This window comes from Ostrea edulis, chromosome 5, assembly GCF_947568905.1.
Source record: "Ostrea edulis chromosome 5, xbOstEdul1.1, whole genome shotgun sequence".
In the NCBI taxonomy this organism is placed as follows: Eukaryota; Metazoa; Mollusca; class Bivalvia; order Ostreida; family Ostreidae; genus Ostrea; species Ostrea edulis.
In genome coordinates, this window is record NC_079168.1 from 64,338,894 (window position 1) to 64,365,268 (window position 26,375).

A 26,375-nucleotide genomic window follows, 5' to 3' on the forward strand; every position below is an offset into this window, starting at 1 on the left:
TCAACAAACTTTGTCAATTTGTGTATTAAGTGTAGAGAAATGTAAATTCACAACTCAGTTAAGGCTATCTGAGAAAAATCAGTGCTGTTATAAATATACCTCTGTGCACTTTGCACCATATGATATCACAATGAAAAAGTACTTCACAACGTAGTTTCTTATAGTTGTATTGTGGGGAAAGTGTCATAATATTTTGAAGTATCTACTATCGTTATAAAGTGATTTTAAAAGCTGTATACGTGAAAAAAAAATTCTTGTCAAATAATTATATATTGTTCCTTTATGATATCAAATCACTCTCCATTTTTTATGCACGAAGGTGATATTCATAGTACATTGTGACCTTGAAATCGCCCCTAATCTGAATTCAGTTGTTCTCAAATTAGTGGGTTTTTTAATGGACTCATCCACACTTGATCTTTTATGTCATGTGCTTCTTGCCCCTGCCAGTTACAGATTTGTGTTTTGAAATGCCGAGTGAAGCTGTAGGGAAAAACCTATAATTTGTCATGTAACATTCATTTCTATATTTATTCTACACAGTCCTCATCGTCGCTAGTCATGGTTACCGGGTCCGGTAGTACCTGCCCTACCTCTAGTGTAAACAGAAACAATAGGCATGGCTTGCGACGATGTATGGTCCAATGTTTCAACAGATTTTGTTCACTTGCTAGAAATTGTTAACATATATCTGTAAGGATAACCAGCATGCCTTAATTATTACAAATGGTATGCTAGAATTATTTGCTTTAAAATCTGTGTATACAAGTCACCTCAGCCATCTGTAATGCATATCTAAGTGACAGTCACATGACCATTTCAGATGTCAACAATCATGGTCCCTGAAATCAGTACATTGATGTGCTGAATTCTGCACTTGTGTAAAATGTTTTATTTTGCACTTCCTAATACCAACAAATGTATGTATCGTGTTATGAACAATCTTTCTACTACACTTAAACTTCAATATCTCGAACACTGATATCTCGAATATTATATATATGTCAAAGTGGTTCAGATTATCAAGTCTCAACCACTTTTAAGTATTTTACCCTCGATATCTCAAAGTTTTTTCTTGGTCCCATCGAGTCTGAGATTTAACTGGATTCTCTTTTTAAAAGGTACCCTGATCCTTAGCAAGGTTTGATAACTTGCGTCTACATCCAGAAACATTCATATAAAAAATTTTGACATTTATGTTGTGGAGAAACTCTTCTCATTGGAAATTTTGGTAAATGATATCTGTGGACACAGTTTCTGTGTCTAAGATGCTGTAGCAGAATGTAGAGATCTTTAGAAACTTACGTTAAACTTTGTACACTTTTAGGTCATAATGTATTGACTTATGCTAAATTCAGTACACCTTTAGATTACTTTGAAGATGTAGTAAACCAAATGTAAGATCAAACAAAAAATTTACATATTCTAATGCCATTACTTGACAATCATATCATTCCTGAAAGCAATTGTGTAAAGAGATATCATCTTCTGGACTCTGATTCAAAAACCTACAGCTGGCACATCAGAGAAGGGGTTCTGATGGTATCTATGACTTATATACAGGGACTTTTCAGGACAAACCAAGGGTTATGAAGGTAACATCAATAAGTGCATCTGTCTCCAACTTCATGGAAGAAAATAACTCAGCGTGTTCAAGTTTGGATAGACATTGTTTTTAATTCATACCATATCTTTGTTATCATGGTTATGTTACTGAATACAGTGCCTTTTTATACGCCCGTCATTAGACGGGACGTATTATGTTATGGTTCTGTCCGTCCGGCTGGCTGTCCGTCGGGTCATGTTTTCCGGACTTTTTTCCGTAATGGATGCATGTACAACTTTGAAATTTGGTCACAATATCTCCCTCAAGAATTGTAAGACTGAGTTTGCATTTCAGCTGGATTGGTCCATCCTTGACCTACTTTAGGGCTATAAGTAGGTCAAACAGTTTTCCAGACTTTTTTTCTCGTTACAGATATTGCCCTGAAATTTACACATAAGCTTCCTTTCAGAGGAATAAATTAGATCAGTTTGCATTTCAGCTGGATTAGTCCGTCCGTCCATGACCTACATTAGGACTAATAGTAGGTCAAACAGTTTTCCGGGCTTTTTTTTCATTACGGATACAGATATTGCCCCGAAATTTAGTCAAAGGCTTCCTCTTGGAGGAATACAAGTTCAGTTTGCATTTCAGCTGGATTGGTCCATCCTTGACCTACTTTTGAGCTAAAAATAGGTCAAACAGTTTTCCGGGCTTTTTTTCATTATGGATACAGATATTGCCCTGATATTTAGTCAATGGCTTCCTCTTGGAGGAAGACAAGTGCAGTTAACATTTCAGCTGGATTGGCGCACTACGACCTACAGTACTTTGGGGTAAAAGTAGGTCAAACAGTTTTCCTGATTTTTTTGGTATGGTCACAGGTATTGTTCTGAAATTTAGTCACAACCTCCCTTTCAGAGAAATACATAACAGTTCACATTTCAACTTAATTGGTGCAACATGACCTACTTTAGGGCTAAAAGTAGATCAAATGGTTTCCTGGACTTTTTATCATCATAGATAGATATTGCACTGACATTTTGTCACAACCTCACTCTCAAAGAAATACATAATCAGTTCACATGTCAAATGGATTGGTGCACCATGACCCACTTTCCTATTCAGAATGTGTGTTGTATCAATTCAGTGTGCACAATATGCTTCCAGGTTGAATTTAACTGTTTGACGGACGTATATTGTACCGTTCGCAGTACTCTTGTTAAGAATTTCTTAATAATTTCAGCCATATATGGAAAATAATTTTGCTATGCAGCAAGCACGTCAACAGACACTATTAATGCCTCGTTCACACGAAGAATTTAATTCTCATTAAGGTGGGTCCTTAGTCCTGGATTTTTGGGGTTTAGGTAGCATTTTTTTTGTTTGGAATCAATAGATTAACATTCAGAGTAATGAAAAAAAGCAAAACAGTTGCGGATTTCCATATTAATTTTCATTACAGTCACTACTGAAGTCATGTACCCCTATGTAGATTTTTATGAAATTCATTGGAAACAGTTATCTGTTGTTATTTTAAAATGAAAAAAAAAATTAATAATTTAAATTGCATTTATTTATCAGGAAACATGTCAATAACTAAAACACATGTCATTTTCAATATGTTCATCAAGTTTTAGTATAATAAGTGCAAAATTATTGAATTAGCCTTTTTCTCCAATTTAATGTTAAAAAACAAACTAATATGGACACAACTAATTCCTTATAGCATGGTTTACATATCATTTTTTCTGTTTATATTAGTAGATGTACATCTGTTATAGTTATTTATGAAAAAAAATCCATACCTTTCCTTAATAATTTCAAATCTATAGCTTCCAGGGTATGTATACCCCCATAAAAAACCTAAGTCTGGCACCATACAGCTGAGCTATTCAAAACCACTGATGGATTAAAATTTTATGTAATTACATGAAAAGACACAGAAAATAATTCCTTATCACCTTGGTAATATGTTTGTGAAAAATATAGGAAATCTATTGCATAATGGACTTGATAAATAATTTAATGAAAACAGAGTTATTGTCCTTGGATTCAGTATTTTGAAACACATTATTGACTATTCAAATATAACTAAGACTTTTGAAATATTTTATGGCTAACAAGATTTTTTACAATAACTTGAAAAAGACTCCAACAAAATTTATGTTCCAGTCATTAAATTATTGACTTTGGAAATTCTTATGACGTCACAGGAGTGTGGAACTACGTTAAACGTAAGTTAATGCAAATTAAATCTGAACCGCGTTCGCACAGAGATTTTAATGCGCATTAGTTTACTTCGAATTAAAATTTACGTCGTGATTTAATGCAAATTAAATTTACTTCGCATTAGCTCCGTGTGAACACTAAGTGTAGCTAATTCGCATTCAATGTACACGCATGCGTAATGGCAAATTTGGGTCACATGCATCATACCCATGGTCAACTATATATATTAATGTCAGTTTTGTACGAAAAACTAAGCAAAATGATAATAATCACTAAAAACATGTACAAACAGCATGTCATTAGATAATGTCAGACATAAATCTGTGCTCTACATAGGCATACTGAGTAATACATGTCGAAGGAATTGTTTTTAAGTACGACAAAAATGTTTTAAAATAGTGATATGATTTTCTTTTTTACATTTCTTTAAAAAAGAAATATGCCGCTCATTGTTAATTTTTTATACCATATGACGGCATAGTAGATTATAATACCTATTAGTAATTAAAAATTACGTCACAACAGTAGTCAGCAGAATGGTGAAAAAGACGTTCTGAAGTTTTAGAATTGGGCCCATGAAGAAACAATATATTGTCTAGATTGAATGCTGGTCGTCAGAGGAAATAACAAGTAATTTCTTGGGAACATATAAATAAACACGACAAAACTCCTTATATGTAGATCAGCATGTAAATTGTAAACATGTAGTATACTACATGTATATAGCGTTTTGAACAAAGAATTCTGTATCTACACAATATTCATTAAAATATCTATAAAAATAATTTTCAATAACATAGTCTATTCTTTAATTTATTTCGCGCTGCACCCTTTAATAGATATGCATACGAATTTAATGCGCATTAGTTTACTTCGCATTAAATATTACAGCCGTGTGAACGCTATTTAATTATGTTCCCCAAACAAAGTTTGGGAACATATTGTTTTTACTCTGTTTCTTATTATTATGTTCCCCAAACAAAGTTTGGGAACATATTGTTTTTACTCTGTTTCTTATTATTATTATTATTATTATTATTATTATTCTTTTTCTCCGGTACTTTTTTGTCCGGTAGTGTTCTCAGAAACTACAAAAGGGATCGATATGAAACTTTCCAGGATGATAGTATAGCGTTTGTAGATGTGCATAGTGATAGTCATTTTGTTTGCACGTGCATGCACGCGCGCGCACGTGCATTGCAATTTTGGTACAAAAAATGGAAAATCAGAATATTGAAGGAAGCGATATAAAACCTAAATAGGATGATAGTATATCATTTGTACATATGAAAAATAATAGTTATTTTGTCAGCACGCGCACGCATGCGCGTGCACGCGCATTCCAAAATTTGTACACTAACTTTGGAATCAGTCTAACTTTTTTGTTGTTCATTGAAATGGCTTGAAATTCATATCATAGGTAGATATTGAGACCCTTAACTGATTTACATAGTCAAAATTACCAATTTGCACGCGCATGCACGTGCGCTTCATTTTGATTGGATAATGCTAAAACGTTTGTAACTATCTTATTTATGAAGCGAATGAGATGATATTCACAGCATACGTAGACAATATGTGTATCTATATATTGGTGTAATAAAAAAATGCCAACGTACACGCGCATGCGCGTGCAACGTTTTTTAAATGTTCAATTTTTAAAGGACGATAAGGTTTTTGTTTTTCATCAAATTCTATTGATATTAATGGTTTAGATGTGTCTTGGTACTCCTTACAAATTGCTGTGGTTAGAATTACTGCTAAGCACGTGTATGCACGTGTGCTGAATTCTGATTGGACGATTTTAAAATCGCTATAACTTTCTTATATTTGGTGGAAACGTTATGAAATTCATACTGTGGGTATATGATAGAAATGCCTGTTGAACGACATCAACAAAAATTCGGAATCGTACACGCGTGCGCGTGCATGCACGTGCAACACTTTCTTTCATTTCTTGGTACTGAAATGACCATATTGAATGTACTACATGTAATTAAAGACTAAAATAAAATGATTTTTTGCTATAGATTTAAAAGGACATCACTTTTTAATTTGGGGAGGTTTGGGGAACATATGTAACGGTCCCCGTTACAATTAGAACTAGTTATTATTATTATTATTATTATTATTCTTTTTCTCCGGTACTTTTTTGTCCGGTAGTGTTCTCAGAAACTACAAAAGGGATCGATATGAAACTTTCCAGGATGATAGTATAGCGTTTGTAGATGTGCATAGTGATAGTCATTTTGTTTGCACGTGCATGCACGCGCGCGCACGTGCATTGCAATTTTGGTACAAAAAATGGAAAATCAGAATATTGAAGGAAGCGATATAAAACCTAAATAGGATGATAGTATATCATTTGTACATATGAAAAATAATAGTTATTTTGTCAGCACGCGCACGCATGCGCGTGCACTCCAAAATTTGTACACTAACTTTGGAATCAGTCTAACTTTTTTGTTGTTCATTGAAATGGCTTGAAATTCATATCATAGGTAGATATTGAGACCCTTAACTGATTTACATAGTCAAAATTACCAATTTGCACGCGCATGCACGTGCGCTTCATTTTGATTGGATAATACTAAAATGTTTGTAACTATCTTATTTATGAAGCGAATGAGATGATATTCACAGCATAAGTAGACAATATGTGTATCTATATATTGGTGTAATAAAAAAATGCCAACGTACACGCGCATGCGCGTGCAACGTTTTTTAAATGTTCAATTTTTAAAGGACGATAAGGTTTTTGTTTTTCATCAAATTCTATTGATATTAATGGTTTAGATGTGTCTTGGTACTCCTTACAAATTGCTGTGGTTAGAATTACTGCTAAGCACGTGTATGCACGTGTGCTGAATTCTGATTGGACGATTTTAAAATCGCTATAACTTTCTTATATTTGGTGGAAACGTTATGAAATTCATACTGTGGGTATATGATACAAATGCCTGTTGAACGACATCAACAAAAATTCGGAATCGTACACGCGTGCGCGTGCATGCACGTGCAACACTTTCTTTCATTTCTTGGTACTGAAATGACCATATTGAATGTACTACATGTAATTAAAGACTAAAATAAAATGATTTTTTGCTATAGATTTAAAAGGACATCACTTTTTAATTGGGGGAGGTTTGGGGAACATATGTAACGGTCCCCGTTACAATTAGAACTAGTTCGAATTAATTTAATGCTCATTATTTTACTTCGCATCAAATTTGATGCGAAGTAAAATTTAATGCGCATCCGTGTGAACGAGGCATAAATATATAGACTGATGAAACTTGGAGACTTCTTTCTGTGTTTTTAGCTCTTCTGAGCCAAAGGCCATTTGTGCGGTGTGCGTAAACTTTTTAGAAAAAGGGCTATAACTCAAGAACCCCTTGGCCAATTTTTTTTCAAATTTGTTACAGGGTATCATTGGCCCAAGGGCTTTCATACAAACTAAATAGAGGGATGTGACCCTTTAACAAGGGGAGATAATCAGGAAAATACAAACAAAAGTAGTGGTTGCTAAAAAATCTTCTTCTCAAGAATCACAGGGCAGATTATCACCAAACTTACACATAAGGATGAAGATATGTTGTAGATTAAAAATTGTTCAAGGCATTACCCTGGGGCAAAGGGCGTGGTCTCAAGGTCACTTCAAAGTTGACCTAAATTAAATTTTTTTTTAAATTCCTTAAATCTTAGATATTTTAGTCATTATAAGGACTAGGATCATCAAATTTGACAGTTGATGCATCTTAGGACCTTGTGTCAAGTTGTCTCAAAAGTAGGTCACGGTGACCTACTTTTTGAATTTTGCAGGTATTTATTTTAAAATTAATTTTGATGCATATCTTGGACACTTTGAAGCCTATGATCATCAAAACTTGTCAGTTGGTGGATCATGGGACCTTGAAATGCGTCAACTGAAAAATAGGTCACCGTGACCTACTTTCTGAATTTTATGGCTTATCATTTATAGATATATTTTAAGTTGTTATTTCAAATACCGAGAGGTTTAGAATCATCAAATCTTGTAAGTTGATGCATCTTGAGGCCTTGAAACATATTTATAAAAAAGTAGGTCACAGTGACCTACTTTTTGAATTTTGCAGATATTCAAATTTCACATTTTCAATTTTAGATGCATATTTTGGGCACTGTAAAACCTAGGATCATCAAACTTTGTCAGTTGATGCGTCTTCGTCTTCGGTTTGTGTCGACCAAAAAGTAGGTCACCGTGACCTACTTTTGGTATTTGACAGCTAAATTACTATATTTCAGACACTATTTGACCTACAATCATCAAACTTTGTCAGTTGATGCATCTTGAGTCTTCGGAGTGTATCGACCAAAAAGTAGGTCACTGTGACCTACTTTTGGCATTTGACAGTTATATTTATATATTTCAGTCACTAATTGACCTACAATCATCAAACTTTGACAGTTGATGCATCTTGAGTCAACGGAGTGTGTCGACCAAAAAGTAGGTCACCTTGACCTACTTTTGGAATTTGACGGCTATATTTATATATTTCAGATACTATTTGACCTACAGTCATCAAACTTTGTCAGTTGATGGGTCTTGCATGTTCGAAGGGTTTCGACCAAAAAGTAGGTCAACTTGACCTACTTTTGGAATTGGACACCTATATTTATATATTTCAGATACTATTTAACCTACAGTCATCAAACTTTGTCAGTTGATGCGTCTTGCATGTTCAAAGGGTGTCGACCAAAAAGTAGGTCACCTTGACCTACTTTTGGAATTGGACGGCTATATTTATATAATTCAGATACTATTTGACCTACAGTCATCAAACTTTGTCAGTTGTTGGGTCTTGCATGTTTGAAGGGTGTTGACGAAAAAGTAGGTCACCTTGACCTACTTTTGGAATTTGACGGCTATATTTATATATTTCAGATACTATTTGACCTACAGTCATCAAACTTTGTCAGTTGATGGGTCTTGCATGTTCGGAGTTCCCTGACCAAAAAGTAGGTCACCATGACCTACGATTGGAATTTGACAGATATATTTCAATATTCAGATACTAATTGGCTTAAAATCATCAAACTTTTTGAGTTGATATTTCTTGGGTTCTCAAAATGTGTAAACCAAAAAGTAGGTCACATTGACCTACATTTTTTGAATTCTTAGGATTTAACTACAGATTTAGAATACTAAGAGGCTAAGAATAGAAATGGCGGGGTTGTACAATTTATCAGAAGAGCGATTCTAGGCCCTTGGGCCTCTTGTTATTATTCACTGTAATTACTTTATCTTATTATGTTTAATTATATACATACCGTACTACAGAAAATTTTTACAAGAAAGGGGAAAAATACATTTTAATTCTTTGTCACCTGAAGCACAGTGTATCTTAAATGAAAATCAAGGAAAAGTTTATTTCAACTTTAATCAAAAACTAATTCTGCTGCAGAAGGAAATTTTTTATGCTTTCAAAGAAAATCCTTTCCTAAATATGCACATAATTCATTCTGTCCACAATATTTCTTTCAGTTAGCCTGATTTACTCTGTCAATATACCTCAAATTTCTAGCTTAACTGGACCAGTGCAGATCTCAAGTAGTAATGTATAGTGATGACGTTCGTCAGTCTAGGGAGACCATGGAGTCTGCATCTGGAATTCAGTTGGTGCTGATGGAGGAACAGCTGTGGCTGTAGAGATCAATTTGGGAGCGGCATGCCCAGTTACAGTTGTTGCATGTGAATGCGGCGTCTCCTAGTGTCCTCGGGCTTTTTTTGCGACGGATGCACCTCTCGTCAGCGGCTTGTCAGAGCTTGGCTTCCCCTCTTTGGAGTCCTTTACCAAGCTCCCGTCTCCCCTATCACGGACACTAGTGATCATCTCCCGTCTGTTTAACGCCGCTGTGGATGTTGAAGGAGTCAGATGATAAACTGTTGAACTGATCGACTCCCTTCATGTCAAGATAGAAGAACTGGATCATGCTGAGGAGCTTGGGTGGACATCCTATCTTTCCCAGAGTCTTCAACAGACCATATCGGCTGACAAGATTGAAGGCTTTCATCAGTTCGATGAAGGCCACGTACAGGGGTTGTTGCTGCTTTCTGCATTTTTCTTGCAACTGGTGCAAAGAGAAGACCATGTCCATGGTGGAGTGCTCCGACCTGAAGCCACACTGTGATTCAGGATACACCCAGTCAGCAATTTTTTGCGGTCTGTTCAGCAGCACGCAGGCCAAGACCTGATGCTGAGGAGTGAGATTCCGCGATAGTTGTTGCAGTCACTCCTGTCTCTTTGTTTTTGTACAAAGTGACAATAATGCAGACCCTAATGTCCTGCGGTACCGCTGCTTCTTCCCAGCACCGGTATGGAACACAGTAACAGCCATATTGAATTTTGCAAAAATTTGATAAATTCAAATGGCACCATATCTTGAAAACGCCCAAACATACATTTGTCAAACAACCCTCATTTTATGCACACTTTTAAAAAATCAGTGTAGAAAAATCCCTAGAGGGGTGAGGTAATGTGTTAGTGGCCCATGGTCTATACAGCATCAGCCAAGATCGCTTACTGTTTTTATATTCATGAAATGACAACAGACGGGAGATAAAGATACTAGTTAGAAATTGAGCTACATTAAAATTAAATCTTTTGATCTGCTCATGTACATGTACATGATCTGCTCATGTACATGTATATCACTACACAAGTGTAATGGTATTCGTGAGCGGATTAAAGGATATATATTTTGATTAAATCAGATTGCAGTGGGGATATGAAAAGTAGCACATATCTTGTACACATGAAATTTCAGAATTTCCCTTCCAGTGACCTTCAAAAGCTATAGGGAATGAGACAATAATTTATACAAAGCAGCATTCCCCAAAATTTAACAATTATAATCGGATATATCGCTCATAAGGTTGTAGCAATAAAAAGGGAGATAACTATATCACCACACAATTCTGTTGCAAGGATCTTGGAAACTTTTGCTTTGCTTGATAGAAAGATGATAGTCAATCATAAAATTTGATAGGTATTGATACTAGATTTAAACAAGAGGCCCACAGGCCTTAACAGTCACCTGAATATTATAGCCCATACAGTCTCAATATGGAGTCCTTTGTACCGTTAATGATCTTTCAAAATATGGACACAATTCTTATTCATTTACAAAAAGTTCGAGACATATGAATCATTTTTACATCCCCCCCCCCCCCACACAAAAAAATCCCTGACCCATGAATTTCATAATAGGACATTATGGATATCATAACCATACATTTAATTTACCTCACATGACTGTGAAAGTAGATAAGAAAAATAAATTTTTATTATGTGGCCATATTGCCCTGCCCAAGGGCTGAACCCTTGATACAGGAGTAATGAATTTCCCAATTTAGTAGAGAATATCATCATAATCATGCATTTAGTTTCTTCTTATATATATATATGAATATATACACACATGGTAGTAGAAAGGAAGATTTTCTATAATTCAATACATTTTCACTATATGGTTTCAACCTAGGGCTTGAACCCTGACCCAGGAATTTCACAATTTAGGTAGAGAGCTTCATGGACATCTTAATCATGCATTTAGTTTTTCTCAAATATACATAGGAGAAGGGAAGATTTTCTAAAATTTAATGCATTTTCACTATGTCCCTGCCCTAGGGCCTGAACCCCATACCCATGAATTTCACGATTCATGCATATAGCTTCATAACTATGCATTTATTTTTTCTCAAATATAGATGGGAATAGAAAAGATTTCCGAGACCTAATACATTTTCACTATATGGCCTTATTGGCCCTGAACCCCTGAAATTCACAATTCAGGTAGATAGCTTCATGGACATCATAACCATGCATTCAGTTTTTCTCCCATGTGTGGGAATAGAGAAGATTGTTGAAATTTGGCTTTTTTGCATATTTTCCTCCGCCCATGAGAGGTATTGTCATAAATTTCACAAATTATATTCTTCTTAACCTAGATATGCTTCAAACCAAAAATGGTAATGATTGGCCTTGTAGTTTTCAAGATGTTAAAAATGTAAAATTGTTAAAGGACGACAGATGAAGACTGTTGGGTTAGGTCACCTGAAATTTAGAATATCAATACAAGACTATTCAAAAAGCTTGTTAATGGTTTATTTATCAATGCTGTTATGTTTTCTAGAAACAATCTACAACAATCGATTGAGGACTTGTAAGGTAAACTGGTCATGCTACTCCATAGAATGAAAGCACAAGGATAATTTGAGGGAGAGTGGAGACAGTCATTTATACACACAAACTAAGTACACCAAGTTATCAAATACACTTTCAAAATCTAAAGCCAAACTTCAGAAATTGACATGGATCTATTTTTTTTGTGTTTCCAGGAAAATAAAGAATCTGAACGATGACTGATGTAGATGTTTTACCCCAGATATTGGGATACCTTCACTTTTATAGATAGTTACAGCTCATTCAGGTTCTTTTTGTCACCATTGGCATACTTAGTTCATTAGGCATTCACAAAGGCATTGTTATTATATAACAGTTAAAAATTGTGTTGATTCTACATGAGTCTATTGACAAATAATTATCCTGATAACAAAAATTAATTTAATCAAAAAATCTAAATAAAGAAAAATATCAACCATTGATATTTTTCTGGGAACTTGCAGATTTAAGCAACCTATTATGAAGCTAGGGTTCTAAAATGTCATGATGATTAAAATATTTGAGCCAATGTTTTACAAATTCTGATAAAGTAATGCATAGGATCATATATATGAAATATGTATTATTAAAAGGAAATGAACAGGTAAAAAGTATTGATCAACATACTCATGAAATTTTTTACTAAGCATTACATACAATGTATCTAAAATGAAAAAGTAGGACTTCCATGATATAATTACATGTGTCCTTGTAAAAATAAACATTTTTGAAAATAAATACTGGAAGTATTTTACAATACGATTACAACCTATGCATAGAATAGCACAAAGCATTTGATCAGTAAACAAATATTTTGTTAATACCTAGAAATCATATGCATGCACCATATTAAAACATACCCTGAATAAGCTACTTTATAAATATATATACGCAAAGAAATTGAAATTAACTCTCCGAGCATTTCTAGTTCATAACAATTTCTCAAACATCAGCAACTGTACAATTTCATGATCACACGATAGGCACATACAACAAATGAAACAGAAATAAAGCCAGTGTTTTAAAAACTTCTAACAGTTTACATTCCATTCATCTCATCCTGGAGATATTGTGGAACGGAGGTTGGGAGGGAAATCTTGTTGTGTGCTCGCCGAGGAGACATAGAGTTTCGTCTGCTGATGCGACAACCTGGTGACCCTGGCGATGACCCCAGTCGTTTGACTGCTTTGATAGGTGATCTTGGTGAACAGGTGGTGTTGGATCTCTGCAGCACTCTTTTGGGGATTAATCCTGCTGGTGTCCTAAGAATCACACTGTCTCCCAAGGGTTGTAAAAGCTTGGGTAATTTGGGATCTTTTGATTGTTCCAAAATAGGCTCCAGTTTCAATGGAGTTCCTGCAAATGTATCAGACGTAGAATTATATGAATATGATACTCCTTCTTGGACAGACTCTGTGGCAGACATATTCTCTTTATTCTGTGGATTCATTTCACTTGTCTCCATCGGTTCTGCTAATGGTGAAGTCACTGCTGCTTCAAAGACACTGTCATCTCCTAGCGTGTCTTGTGTCTTGCTGAAATCTCTGTTTGAAGCATCACTGCCAGTGGCATAATAAATACTGGGCTGTCTGGTCGGCTTGTTTGACCCTTTATTGTCAACATTTGAAACAGTGATTTGCTCTGTTGGTTTGAGAAGCTGTGTAGAAATCGGCAGTCTCGCCTGACCCTTGCTGAGCAGTTTGTTTGGATGACAGTCACTTTTCTTGTTGACAGCAGACTCCTTTCTGGTAAGCATTCCTGGTACTTTCAGAGGAGAGGCACCCGCCTTTCTGGAGACACAGTTGGGAAATCTCAATGGAGAATTATGCCTCTCTATAATATCAGCATTTGCTACCTTCTCCACCACAGGAGTGATGCTTCCCGCCTCAAACTGCTTGATACTAGCTGCTACTCTCCCAGCATGCTTTACTTTCAGTTCCAAGATGCTCTCTCTTTTAGGCTTTTGAAATTCAGCATGTTTAATTCTTGGTGGTGGGGGTCCCATGACTTGAAAGTCATCATCTGATGTTTTTTTCATTCCTTTCATGGATAAGTAGCCAGCTCTGAATAGCAGGTTGTGTGTCTCTGTGGAGATTTGTAGATTTGGTGTTATATTTGGTTGTCGTTTAGATGCTGCATGATACACACTCTGTGATCTGCTTAAGCTTAATCTAGGTTTATCTCCCTGGCCAAGATTTGTAGAGGACAATGATTTACGGATCTCACCATTGGATTTGGTCTCTGTCACATCAGAGGGGACTCCAGCACCAAGGATACCTTCAATAACATCCATTCCCAAATTACCATCCAAAAACTCATCACTGTTCTGACTGGGGTTGTCATCTATCACTCCAGACTCATCAAACATGGATCCCTTTCCACTATCAGAGGACAACGATCTCTGCATGGCCTTTTTCTTTGTTTCCGGTGAGACACCCATTGATTGTTGTCCACTCAGAAGACTATCTGTGCTGTCACATGTCTGAAATTTGGGAACTATGTTTTCTGTTTTACAAACTGAAGATTGCAACTCATTCCCAGAAGTTTTGGAGAGATCTTTGCTGCTAAAACTTTTCAATAAAGATGGAGGATTTAATCTTGATTCAGGGATTTGAACATCTTTAATACTGGTAGTATCTTGCACAGAACTGACATCTTCAGAATTTTCAGTATCACTGGATTTTCTTGAATTTGACCTTTCCGTATCAGTGACATCTGGAACATACAAAGGCACTGGGCCACTTATGTCAGACTTATCTAAGCCGAAACTTCTCCGCAGATTCTGGACCTTTCTTGGCTCCCCACTTAGAAGTCCAGCTTTCAATGAATTGGGGCGTCCTCTTCGCAATATTTTTGTTCTTTTACTAACATTCAAACTTCTGTCAAACACATTGGATCTGTCTGCACTAGATTCTGTCTGTGAACAGTTCATAGAGGAATCCGATACACAGGGTCGGACTGGTTCTCCACAGCTTGAAGTTCGCGCCAAATTGATCGCCCCATCCGAGCACACAGAGGAGAGAGTACCACCATCAGCCTGCGAAACATCGTCATCTTCTGGGCAGATAAATCCTTCATTCAGTGAATTCCTGTCCTCACATATAGACAGAATGGACTGTTCTGGACCAAAGGTGGAGATGTTAGATTGATCAATGTTAGTTGATGAGTTGACCGAGTCTCTGTCAGGACTGCTGGAATCACCGTCTTCCTGATCAGCCAGTCGCTGGCCGATGCTTTCAGATAACTGGGCTTCTGGAGATGCTTCCATCGTCTGTATAAAAATAGATTGAATTAGAAGCATGGTTTACTAACTTCTTTCTATACATAATTTTGTTGAAGTACTGAAACTACAAAAGCTTGATTTATGATATCCCTTTAAAAAAATGGAGTTATAAAACTCACAATGGGAGTTATGCCTGATTGGCACTTTTAAGCTCACATGTGCAAAAAGCTCAAGTGAGCTTTTCTGATTAAATTTTGTCCAGAATCTGTCAGTCTATCTGGCATGATATTTTTATAACCACAGGCAAATTTCAAACATCCCACAAAGCATCCTGGGGTAAAGAAAGGGGATTGTTTCCATAAGGGATCATTACAAGGCGAGATAATTTAGAAATAGTGAAATTGGGGTCTAGTGTCTTCTCAAGAACCACTAAATCAGAAAAGCCAAAATTTTATTCAAGATTGTTCAAATTACGAGCTCCTGAATCAAGGTAGGACATAAATAGGGGTTATCCCCCCCCCCCCCCCAAATTCTTTAAAACTCTTTTTTCCAAAACCACAAGTGAACAATGTCAATACACAAACATCCTCATGAAGTTTATTCACTTCATGAATCCTAGAGTCAGGATGTAGCCACAATTGGAGCTTAAAAATTTACATAGCAATACAGAGTCTCAAGAACCACAAGGGCATATATGCTAAACTAGGAAGAATTGTTTTAGCACACTAAAACTGGTGTCTCCCCTTCCATTTTCCATAGTTTACATAAAAGGTTAAGGTCAACATACCAAATTTTAAGGTCTATGTCGAAAGACAAAAAAGTTATAGTTGGGACAACAACAAAAATGCCCCCAAATTCTATTATTTGACCTTTACATAAGAAGTCAAGATAATAGGTCTTCCAAAATGGTATGTACAACACTGTCATATCATGGTATACCCAAATATCAAAGGCCGATGTCAAAAACAAAAAAGTTATGGCCTTGACAAACTTTGTACGAGAAGCGGAAGAAGAATTTACTCTAAAAACAATATGTCCCCCTTCTGGGAAGGGAATGTAAAACAATATGTCCTCCTGAGAAGGGAGACATAATTACCATGATATACAAGCATCCTCACATAGTGTAGATTTAAAGTTTGTTCATTATACTCCGAGGCATATCTAGGATCCATTAGCCTCTGTTCTGGTACATAGCACAATGCCACAATCACTTAATTAGTACACTTGTCAATTTGATGTACACTCTGAATAAAAATATGTGTATTATATATAAATATATATATATGAGAGAGAGAGAAATAACAAAAGGCCCATGGGCCACATCGCTCACCTGAGTCACCTTGGTTCATATCTGAAGACTTTCCATATATATTTGCATGTAAAACCTTAGTCCCTATTATGGCCCAAACTACCCTTCACAAACTTGAATCTACACTATGTCAGAAAGCTTTCATGTAAATGTCAACTTCTTTGGCCCAATGGTTCTTGAGAAGAAGATTTTTAAAGATTTTTCCTATATTTGTATGTAAAACTTTGAACACCCCCCCCCCCCACTTGTGGCCCCATCCTACCCCCCGGGGGCCATGATTTGAACAAACTTGAATCTGCACTATGTCAGAAAGTTTTCTTGTAAATATCAGCTTTTCTGACTCAGTGGTTCTTGAGAAAAAGATTTTAACTATATATTTGTATGTAAAACTTTGATCTCCCTTGTGGCCCCATCCTACCCCCGGGGGCCATGATTTGAACAAACTTGAATCTGCATTATGTCAGGAAGCTTTCATGTAAATCTCAGCTTTTCTGGCTTAGTGGTTCTTGAGAAGAAGATTTTTAAAGTTTTTCCCTATATATTTGTGTGTAAAACTTTGATCCCCCCCTTTGGGCCCCATCCTACCACCGGGTGCCATGATTTGAACAAACTTGAATCTGCAATATATCTGGAAGCTTTCAGGTAAATTTCAGCTCTTCTGGCCCAGTGGTTCTTGAGAAGAAGATTTTTAAATGACCCCATCCTATTTTTGCATTTTTGTGATTATCTCCCCTTTGAAAGGGACATGGCCCTTCATTTGAACAAACTTGAAAGCCCTTCACCCAAGGATGCTTTTGGCCATGTTTGGTTGAAATTGGTCCAGTGGTTCTGGAGAAGAAGTCGAAAATGTAAAAAGTTTACAGACTGACAGATGATGGACAACAGGCGATCAGAAAAGCTCACTTGAGCTTTCAGATACGATGAGCTAAAAATAAGAATGTTTACAGCAAATAAAAATAGTGACACTCTTAACCCACAAAGATTGAGAAGGAAAGAGAGGTCACTGTATTTATGAAATCATATTCAAAAAATGTTCCCCATTCACCTGACTATCCCCCTTTCCACCACTAAAGCGTCTGAAAAGTCCTTTAGCCTTATTCTTTTTGGATGTATTTGGAATTGATATACTGGAGCTTGATAATCTGCAAAGCGAGGCATAATGATATTCATTAGAAGACTTAAGCTTTTACTGAAGAAAACTGCAGTAAGAACTGTTGTTTCAAAATATTAGTCCTTTTGAAGGGTAAACTGTTAGTCTTTGTATCTTTCATGTAGCATGAAGCAAAGCCAGATAAATCTTTTATTTTCCTCCATAAATATATATATATATGATACTGTAGATTCCTAAATTTATGTGATGAAATTATTATCACGTAATCACTTACAAAATAAAATTACTCGTTTTTAATTTTCTGTTGCTAAAATACATGGAATAAAGTGCACCGCCACGGCACATGATACACCCGTCACATATTGTTAACAGTATAGATCGTACCCATTAAAACATTTTTTTTAATATCACCTTAATTAAATGTCACAGTGACCTTAAAGTAGGATGCGACACACCTTCTACCTAAGATGCATTAGTTGACCAATTTTGGTGATTCTAGGTCTAATAGTTTTCAAGTTATGAGCCGGACAAGTTTTTGCCATATATGGCCATATCTTCTTAATGAAAAGTCACAGTGACCTGGTTTTAATGTGCAACACACCTTCTACCCAAGATGTATCTACAGACAAAGTTTGATGATTCTAGGCCTTGTAGTATTTAAGTTACGGGTCGGACACGAAAAAGCTAACAGATGGACGGACAGACGGATATCTTCTTAATGAAAAGTCACCGTGACCTGGTTTTAATGTGCGACACACCTTCTACCCAAGATGTATCTACAGACAAAGTTTGATGATTCTAGGCCTTGTAGTATTTAAGTTACGGGTCGGACACGAAAAAGCTAACAGACGGACGGACAGATGGATATCTTCTTAATGAAAAGTCACAGTGACCTGGTTTTAATGTGCGACACACCTTCTACCCAAGATGTATCTACAGACAAAGTTTGATGATTCTAGGCCTTGTAGTATTTAAGTTACGGGTCGGACACGAAAAAGCAAACAGACGGACATGAACGCCATACCATAATATGTCCCGTCTTAAGACGGGCGTATAAAAACTATTGATTAACAGACGACGCGAATTGATGTTCATGCGATTTGACGTATACGAGTCATTTCGTGATATTAAGAACTCACGTAAAATAAGGAATCTACGTACCTCTTTACTAAACATGATACATGTATGTAGTTTAAATGATGCAGAATGCATTAAGTATCAAACACTTACTTTCTCCCTTTCCTAGTGCTGGCTGGGCTAAATAATCCAAGCCTTTTCCTGGCATTTTTGTTATGACAGGGGGTAGCACTGAAAGCAAGCTTGTCCTTGTTACTGAAAGCAATACTGGGTGTGTTCAGAGTACCGGCTTTCTTCAGTTCTGTACAAGAAATAAATACATTAATTCAGTGAATATGTGCATTCCTATCAGGTTGATATCAATGAAATGATAATGCTGCTGTACAGTTTGAATATTCTATTTTAAACACAAGACAGATTAATCAACAAAGCAGAAGCAGCAGATGCTCTTTTGTAAATTTTTGTGCCTGTCAAGGTGTGTGTCATCAATGAAGCTTGAATACTAGGGCTAAAATAATTAGCTGTGATTCACGTGAACCGCAGTTCGATTCAATTTTTAATTTTGTGCGTGGATTGTTTTTATCCTTCTGGAATTCCAGACATAAACCCACAGGTCACCATTGGATACCCACAGTCGATTACGCTTCTGGAATTCCAGATACAAATCTATTCAGGTCATTGTAGGATACCAACGGTCAATTAAGCTTCTGGAATTCCAGATATAAACCCATTCAGGTCCTCGTAGGATACCCACGGTTGACTACAGTTCTGGAATTCCAGATATATAGACCTATTTAGGACACCGTAGGATACCCAGGTCGATTACGCTTCTTCTGAATACTGATTTATATTTACAGTCCAATCAAATCAATCAGTACAGGAATAGAACTCTTCTGTTTTTAAAGGTAGTATTATTTTACCCTCCCTATCACAGCTACATTGTTTGATGAAAGAGTGTAAATAGCGACTAACTGACTGAACAAATTCACTTTTGGTTTTCCCTGAGCAACCAATAAAATTGCCTCTGACATTAATTATTCATAAGAATGAGTGAATTGGTATGAATGGACCTGCAGATGATGGAGAGAGGAATGAGGCATAATCAACCGTATCGACATGAATTTACGTTTTCTTTTTAAAATTATTCTAATCTCTTATCAAAATGCGATAATATGAAAACATGAGGGTTGAACATGCATTGTAAATAAGTATTCCCTGGCAAACTCAGAATTCTCAATTGAAAACTTTTCAAGCTTTTGAGAAATCTTGACATTGGAGTAATATTATCCCCAGCATTCAGTAGTACAAAATTCATGGCAATTTTCTTATTCATCATATTTCCCAGACATGTAAATAATTAACTAACCATGGTGAGGAAGGCCCTTACTAGTATAATTATAGATAAATAGAAATTGAATACTGTAGTTCTTTATTAATGGCTCATTTGAAGTTAAAACAATATAAGCAATTTTGTTAAGGGCTATTCCAGCAAAAAATAAATAAGGGGGGGGGGGGGGCTTTATTTTTAAGACAGTTACCCATACAATTAAATTTTCCTCTGCTACAACCACCCATACAATTAGATTCTCCCCTGCCACTACCCATAAAAATAGAATTAAGAATTCAATGCTGAAATCACCTGTATATTAAGATTTTTCTTTAAAGGTAGAGTTTAGTTTCAACAAGTTTATATTGGTCTTAATCCTATATATTTACATTCATTGATTCTTTTCTCTTATATTTATTTTGAAATTAGTATTGCTTTCAACATACAATGAATACATGTTTGTTGCAAACTAGCTCGATCTAGTTTTCTAGTACCACCTGTCTGCATAATCATTTCCAAATATGGAGCATCATCAAGGTCAAATGGGGTATTGGCTGTTCCGTTTAATGTAACAAATGGATCAACTATATGATATTTTAGAACTTAATTCTTCCTTAGTTGTTTCATTGGGTGCATTAACAATACAAAACTAAATAAAACATGAAATTATTCCACTTAAAATTTAAAGTCACACTCTCTTTATTGCTTAAGACATATGTCTTATCACATCAGTTACAATATGTATAAATACATAGAAATGGCATTGTATGGCGGTTTACAAATTCAAGCAAGCAATTATGGAGAATAACTTTTAAACGAGGTTTTCTTGCAACTTAAGTGCACAACATAAATATTTCCCTAAATTACAAAGTATATGCATATAGACTGTGACTTTTTTCCTTTGATTTTCCTGTGACCTTTTCCCAGTACTTTTTTCCCTACAATCTCTCGTACACGAAAATCACGAATTCTCCATTTAAATTTTCAGTCCCAAGCACAATATTTACCTAATTTACCCCGCACATCTCAAAATCTGTCAAAATTCACACCTTCTGAAACAACAGCCTTGATTCCCTGATCCTTTATTTTGTCAAACAACAACTCTGGTTTTGTTATTAACCTCACACGACTCGGCATGTTGATTACACGTTAACCAATTAATAGCTTGGGTATAATTGATTCAGAGTGCCGATTAAACTGTAAACAAGATCACCGCCAAACTATTACCTGTGCATTTTAAAACGAAAGTGTTAGGGGCGATAATTCCCAGAACAGTCATGGTCGACCGAAATCGAAAGTAGGAACTGCGTTGTCATTGAAAAATGTAGAGTTGTTTCATATAGGTAAAATTTCATGAAAAAGTAATGAAACTCTTGGTCATTGGTCGCCTTAGACAGGTGGTCATGTAAGACAGGTACAATAGGTGGGTAATCTGACTTAAGTACAGACCTATATTATTACCTGTACTTTAGTCAGATTGAATAGGTGGGCAATCTGACTGAAGTACAGACCTATATTATTACCTGTAGTCAGATTGAATAGGTGGGCAATCTGACTGAAGTACAGACCTATATTATTACCTGTAGTCAGATTGAATAGGTGGGCAATCTGACTGAAGTACAGACCTATATTATTACCTGTACTTTAGTCAGATTGAATAGGTAGGGTAACGCTTTTAAGGGGACATTTTTACGGTCACATTGAGTTATCTGCCCATTTATCAATCTTTTTCCGTACTTAATGTAGGATGGCTCTGCTTTTCTTCTTTTTTTTGTAATAAAAGAAACGCAACATGATACGTTTTCATTTTTATCATAATTCACAGGCACCCGTGTTTTTCTTTTAACCTAGAAGACAACCACACATACAAATACATTTTCCCAAATCATCACCACCCATCAAAGACAATATCGGCTGCCGTCCCTCCCCCAATACGTTTTTTGCTGGAATAGCCCTAAATTTACAAAATCAAAATTTACAGCAAAGAACCAAAGTTAAGTCTAAATAATATGAATCAAACCAAAACAACTTCCACTGAGGCATATAAAATGACATCGTCGCTAGCCATTATTACTGAGTCCAGTAGTACTTACTGTACCTCAAACCGTGGCTCCACGATCAGCGAAACCCTCAACTTCCATGAATATTTATGAAATGACACAATAACTTTTCTGACCAATCACAGTCACAATAACAGATTTCTGATATTTTAATGGTGCGCCCACAACTAAGACATGCAGTGTTTGTTTACAAGTAATAACGAACAAAACAGGCTACAGATCCCCATTTACAGAAGCAAGTCAAGTTCATAAGTATTTATTAAATGAAATTCACAACAGCAGTGATTACGCTTGTAAATTCTGTGTTAATAAACTTAATGGTATTCTCAAACTCGGGGTAAAGTGGACATGTTGAAAAATCTGAAAGACTAGAGTTGATCAGACAATTATCTAAAGAGTGCAGCGTGGTTACGCATATTGAATGGTAAATTTATTACATCGGTGAAGTCAACAAAGAAGCATCCATTAGTTACAACAGTTAAAAAGTGTCCAGTTTGTTCTAAAATGACAATCCTCGGATCATTCCACTACGAGCATGCAATGACCTCCGAAAGATTTTCTTTCAACCAAAAAAAAAAAAAAATGGAAGCTCACCAATTGGTTGACCAATGAACATAAATATTCATGATGTTGAGGATTTCTTTAATCATAAAGCCACGTAGTGTAAACAGAGACAACAGTCTTCGACGTTAACCGGTGGCCCGATGCCAGTAAAATCGGAATCGGGCTTCTAAAAATATTTAACCCAGGAGTCTGGAGGGCCTGTAAATGTTTTATTGTATGTTTTGTATATATTACAAATATAGCGTGAGATTGACTCAGACTTTGTCATGACTTACATGTAGCAATGAAATTTCGCATCGAAAAATGATTAACCATCCTGCCTTTTATGAAGTATAGGAAGGCACAGGCACTAGAAGTTAATGTAAATATATAGTATGTGCATATATAAACAAGAGGCCCATGGGCCACATCGCTCACCTGAGTCACCTTGGTCCATATCAGAAGACTTTCTATATATATTTGCATGTAAAACCGTAGTCCTTATTATGGCCCAAACCTACCCCTGGAGGCCATAGTTTTTGCAAACTTGAATCTACACTATGTCAGAAAGCTTTCATGTAAATGTGAACTTCTTTGGCCCAATGGTTCACGAGAAGAAGATATTTGAAGGTTTTTCCTATATATTTGTATGTCAAACTTTGATCCCCCCTTGTGGCCCCATCCTACCCCCAGGGGCCATGATTTGAACAAACTTGAATCTGCACTATATCAGAAAGCTTTCATGTAAATATCAGCTTTTCTGGCTCAGTGGTTCTTAAGAAGAAGATTTTAAAAAAAAATTTCCTATATATTTGTATGTCAAACTTTGATCCGCTATTGTGGCCCTATCCTGCAACAGGGGGGTATGATTTGAACAAACTTAACTCTGCTCTATGTTAGGAAGCTGTTCATGTGAATATCAGCTTTTCTGGCTCAGTGGTTCTTGAGAAGAAGATTCTTAAAGAATGTCCCTATATATTTGTATGTAAAACTTTGATCCCCCCTTGTAGCCCCATCCAACCCCCAGGGGCCATGATTTGAACAAACTTGAATCTGCACTATGTCAGAAAGCTTTCATGTAAATATCAGCTTTTCTGGCTTAGTGGTTCTTGAGAAAAAGATTTTTAAAGATTTTTCCTATATATTTGTATGTAAAACTTTAATCCCCTATTGTGGCCCCATCCGACCCCCGGGGGCCAGGATTTTAACAATTTAGAATCTGTACTATATCAGGAAGCTTTCATATAAATCTCAGCTTTTGTGGCTCAGTGGTTCTTGAGAAGAAAATTTTTAAAGATTTTTCCTATATATTTGTATGTAAAACTTTGATCCCCTATTGTGGCCCCATACGACCCCCAGGGGCCATGATTTTAACAATTTAGAATCTGCACTACCTAATAAAGCTTATCTATAAATTTCATCTTTTCTAGCCCAGTGGTTCTTGAGAAGGAGATTTTTTAATGACCCTACCCTATTTTTACCTTTCCTTGATTATCTCCCCTTGGAAGGTGGCCTGGCCCTTTATTTTAACAATTTAGAATTCCCTTTACCTAAGGATGCTTTGTGCCAACTTTGGTTGAAATTGGCCCAGTGGTTTTTGAGAAGAAGTTAAAAATGTTAAAAGTTTACAGACGGACGGACAGACGCCGGAATACGGGTGATCAGAAAAGCTCACATGAGCTTTTAGCTCAGGTGAGCTAAAAATACATGCACATACTATATATTTACATTAACTTACAATGTCCGTGTTGGGATTCCCGTGGGGTTTCGGGTTAGAATAGGTCCTCAGTACCCTTGCTTGTCGTAAGAGGTGACTAATAGGGGCGGTCCTTCGGATGAGACGGCAAAAACCGAGGTCCCGTGTCACAGCAGGTGTGGCACGATAAAGATCCCTTCCTGCTCGATGTCCATAAGCGCCGAGCATAGGCCTAAATTATGTAGCCCTTCACTGGCAGTGGTGACGTCTCCATATGAGTGAAATATTTTCAAGGACGTAAAATAATATTCAACCCGTGTAGGGAGGGGGCTCGTCAGTGAAATTCCAAACCTCACAAGCGTATTTCGCAATCACAACCATCAGATCCAAATAAATAATAATAAAAAAAAAAACAACCCAGTAGTACAAGGAGAAAAAGAGATCGAAAAGTTAAGCCCCAATGGACCGAGGGTGGACCTTTGCTGAGATTTAATTCGGGAGAAAACAATGTTTTGTACGTGGTGTATACAAAACACAGTAGAACATGAGCTTCTGATGTCATCTGTTGAAAAATAAAATAAGATATAATAATGTCAGTTGCATACATGCCAACTTTCCCGATTTGTGCGGGATTCTCCCGATTTGAAGCAGTTGAAAAGGCAAATCCCGATATCCCGATCGGGATTGCAAAAATACCCCGAAATCCCGATTTTCTAAAAATATCTCCCATTTTACGACAACAACAACCCATTTCCAACCGGAATTTGAAATCCCGCGTCATTTCCGAACTGGCCAATCAGAAATCGGGACAATAGTCAGCCATTGCTGTTTACCTGTGTCGAAAGTATCGGGGTGATGTAATTTACCTGATCTGCCTGTGTCGGGGTGCTTATTGGACAGTGCGAAGCATGTTTTGATAGTAATTAATCGGGAAGACGGATTTGAAACTGACATATCCTTTACACAAACGTGAATGACAACGATAATAGTGTCACCATGCACCACCAAACAATCGGACATTCCCGATTTTTTGCCTCTCGCTGACAGCATCCAAAATATGCAATAAGGTACGTAAAATATATGTTTTTCCAACTATAATAATATAGGCTATCCGAATATATCTGTCTATAGCGATGTATTACATAGTCTATATAGTGTAGTATTCAATAGACTTTGTGATGCGTAATTCGCACAAGTCTGTACTGAATTTTATATTAGCAAGTAGCCTTAATTTACAAGTAAAAACGTATATTTTGATGGGTTTTTTTCCTGGTAATTATTTCAGATGTCATGGGTGCAAAGGTTTTGTTCGTAAACTTCATAGCAGGGCAGACTACTCCTTTTCTGGTTGCAATGCAGATTGTTCCACCAGACTCTACAAGCCCATGTTTACAGACAACCAAGATCGCCTTTGTAGTCGTACCTAAATGCATGTGCTTCAATTTAAATTTTGATATATAGACCAGCCAATGTGTATATGGTGTAAAAGGATGCAACTTTAAGTATTATTTGATATTTGTATGTGACTTGTTGGAGAGGATTTTTTGCTGAATAGATAATTTTAATAAAATACTGTATATCTTTCAAAGTGTTTTTTTTTAATATAGTTTTGTTCAAGTTAATGGTCAAACACACTTGATGTTGTGTTAATGTATGATACATGTATAATGATTAGATTGATATTTTATTTGAAAAGACAAATATTTATTTTCATGGTAAAATGTCGTGAATTTTGAGCGTTGAAAAAAGGTCGTCGCGCGGAAAATCCCCCATGGGGATTTTCAAAAGTTGGCATGTATGCAGTTGTTCTTTAACTATGTATTTTCCTACAGTAGAACATGCTTGTACCTTGCAAATGACAACTGGTCAAATTAGAAAAAAACATTTTGGGCCATTAAAATATTGTTCGGGCTTACAAAATTATTATACTGGGAGGCCCGAAGGGCCTGTGCTTTACATAGTTTTTCGTGAAGACTGAGACAATATAGGCGTGGCTTGCGATGATAAATTAAAAACCAAATGGAAATGAGGTGTATCGGAAATTTTGCAG

At 36.2% G+C, this 26,375-nt stretch overlaps 1 protein-coding gene across 1 annotated transcript in view; it reads right to left on the reverse strand.

The window, feature by feature from the left end:
- Nucleotides 1-11,900: 11,900 nt before the first annotated feature.
- LOC125649464 (rho GTPase-activating protein 11A-like) overlaps nucleotides 11,901-26,375 on the reverse strand; it is a 33,909-nt gene continuing 19,434 nt past the window's right edge. The window contains exons 7-9 of the mRNA XM_056165118.1: nucleotides 18,853-19,000; nucleotides 17,557-17,653; nucleotides 11,901-15,250 (exon numbers count right to left, since the gene is read on the reverse strand). Of these exons, the coding sequence (XP_056021093.1) occupies nucleotides 13,019-15,250; nucleotides 17,557-17,653; nucleotides 18,853-19,000 (2,477 nt within the window). The 3' untranslated portion in view covers nucleotides 11,901-13,018. The remainder of the gene's footprint in view (nucleotides 15,251-17,556; nucleotides 17,654-18,852; nucleotides 19,001-26,375) is intronic.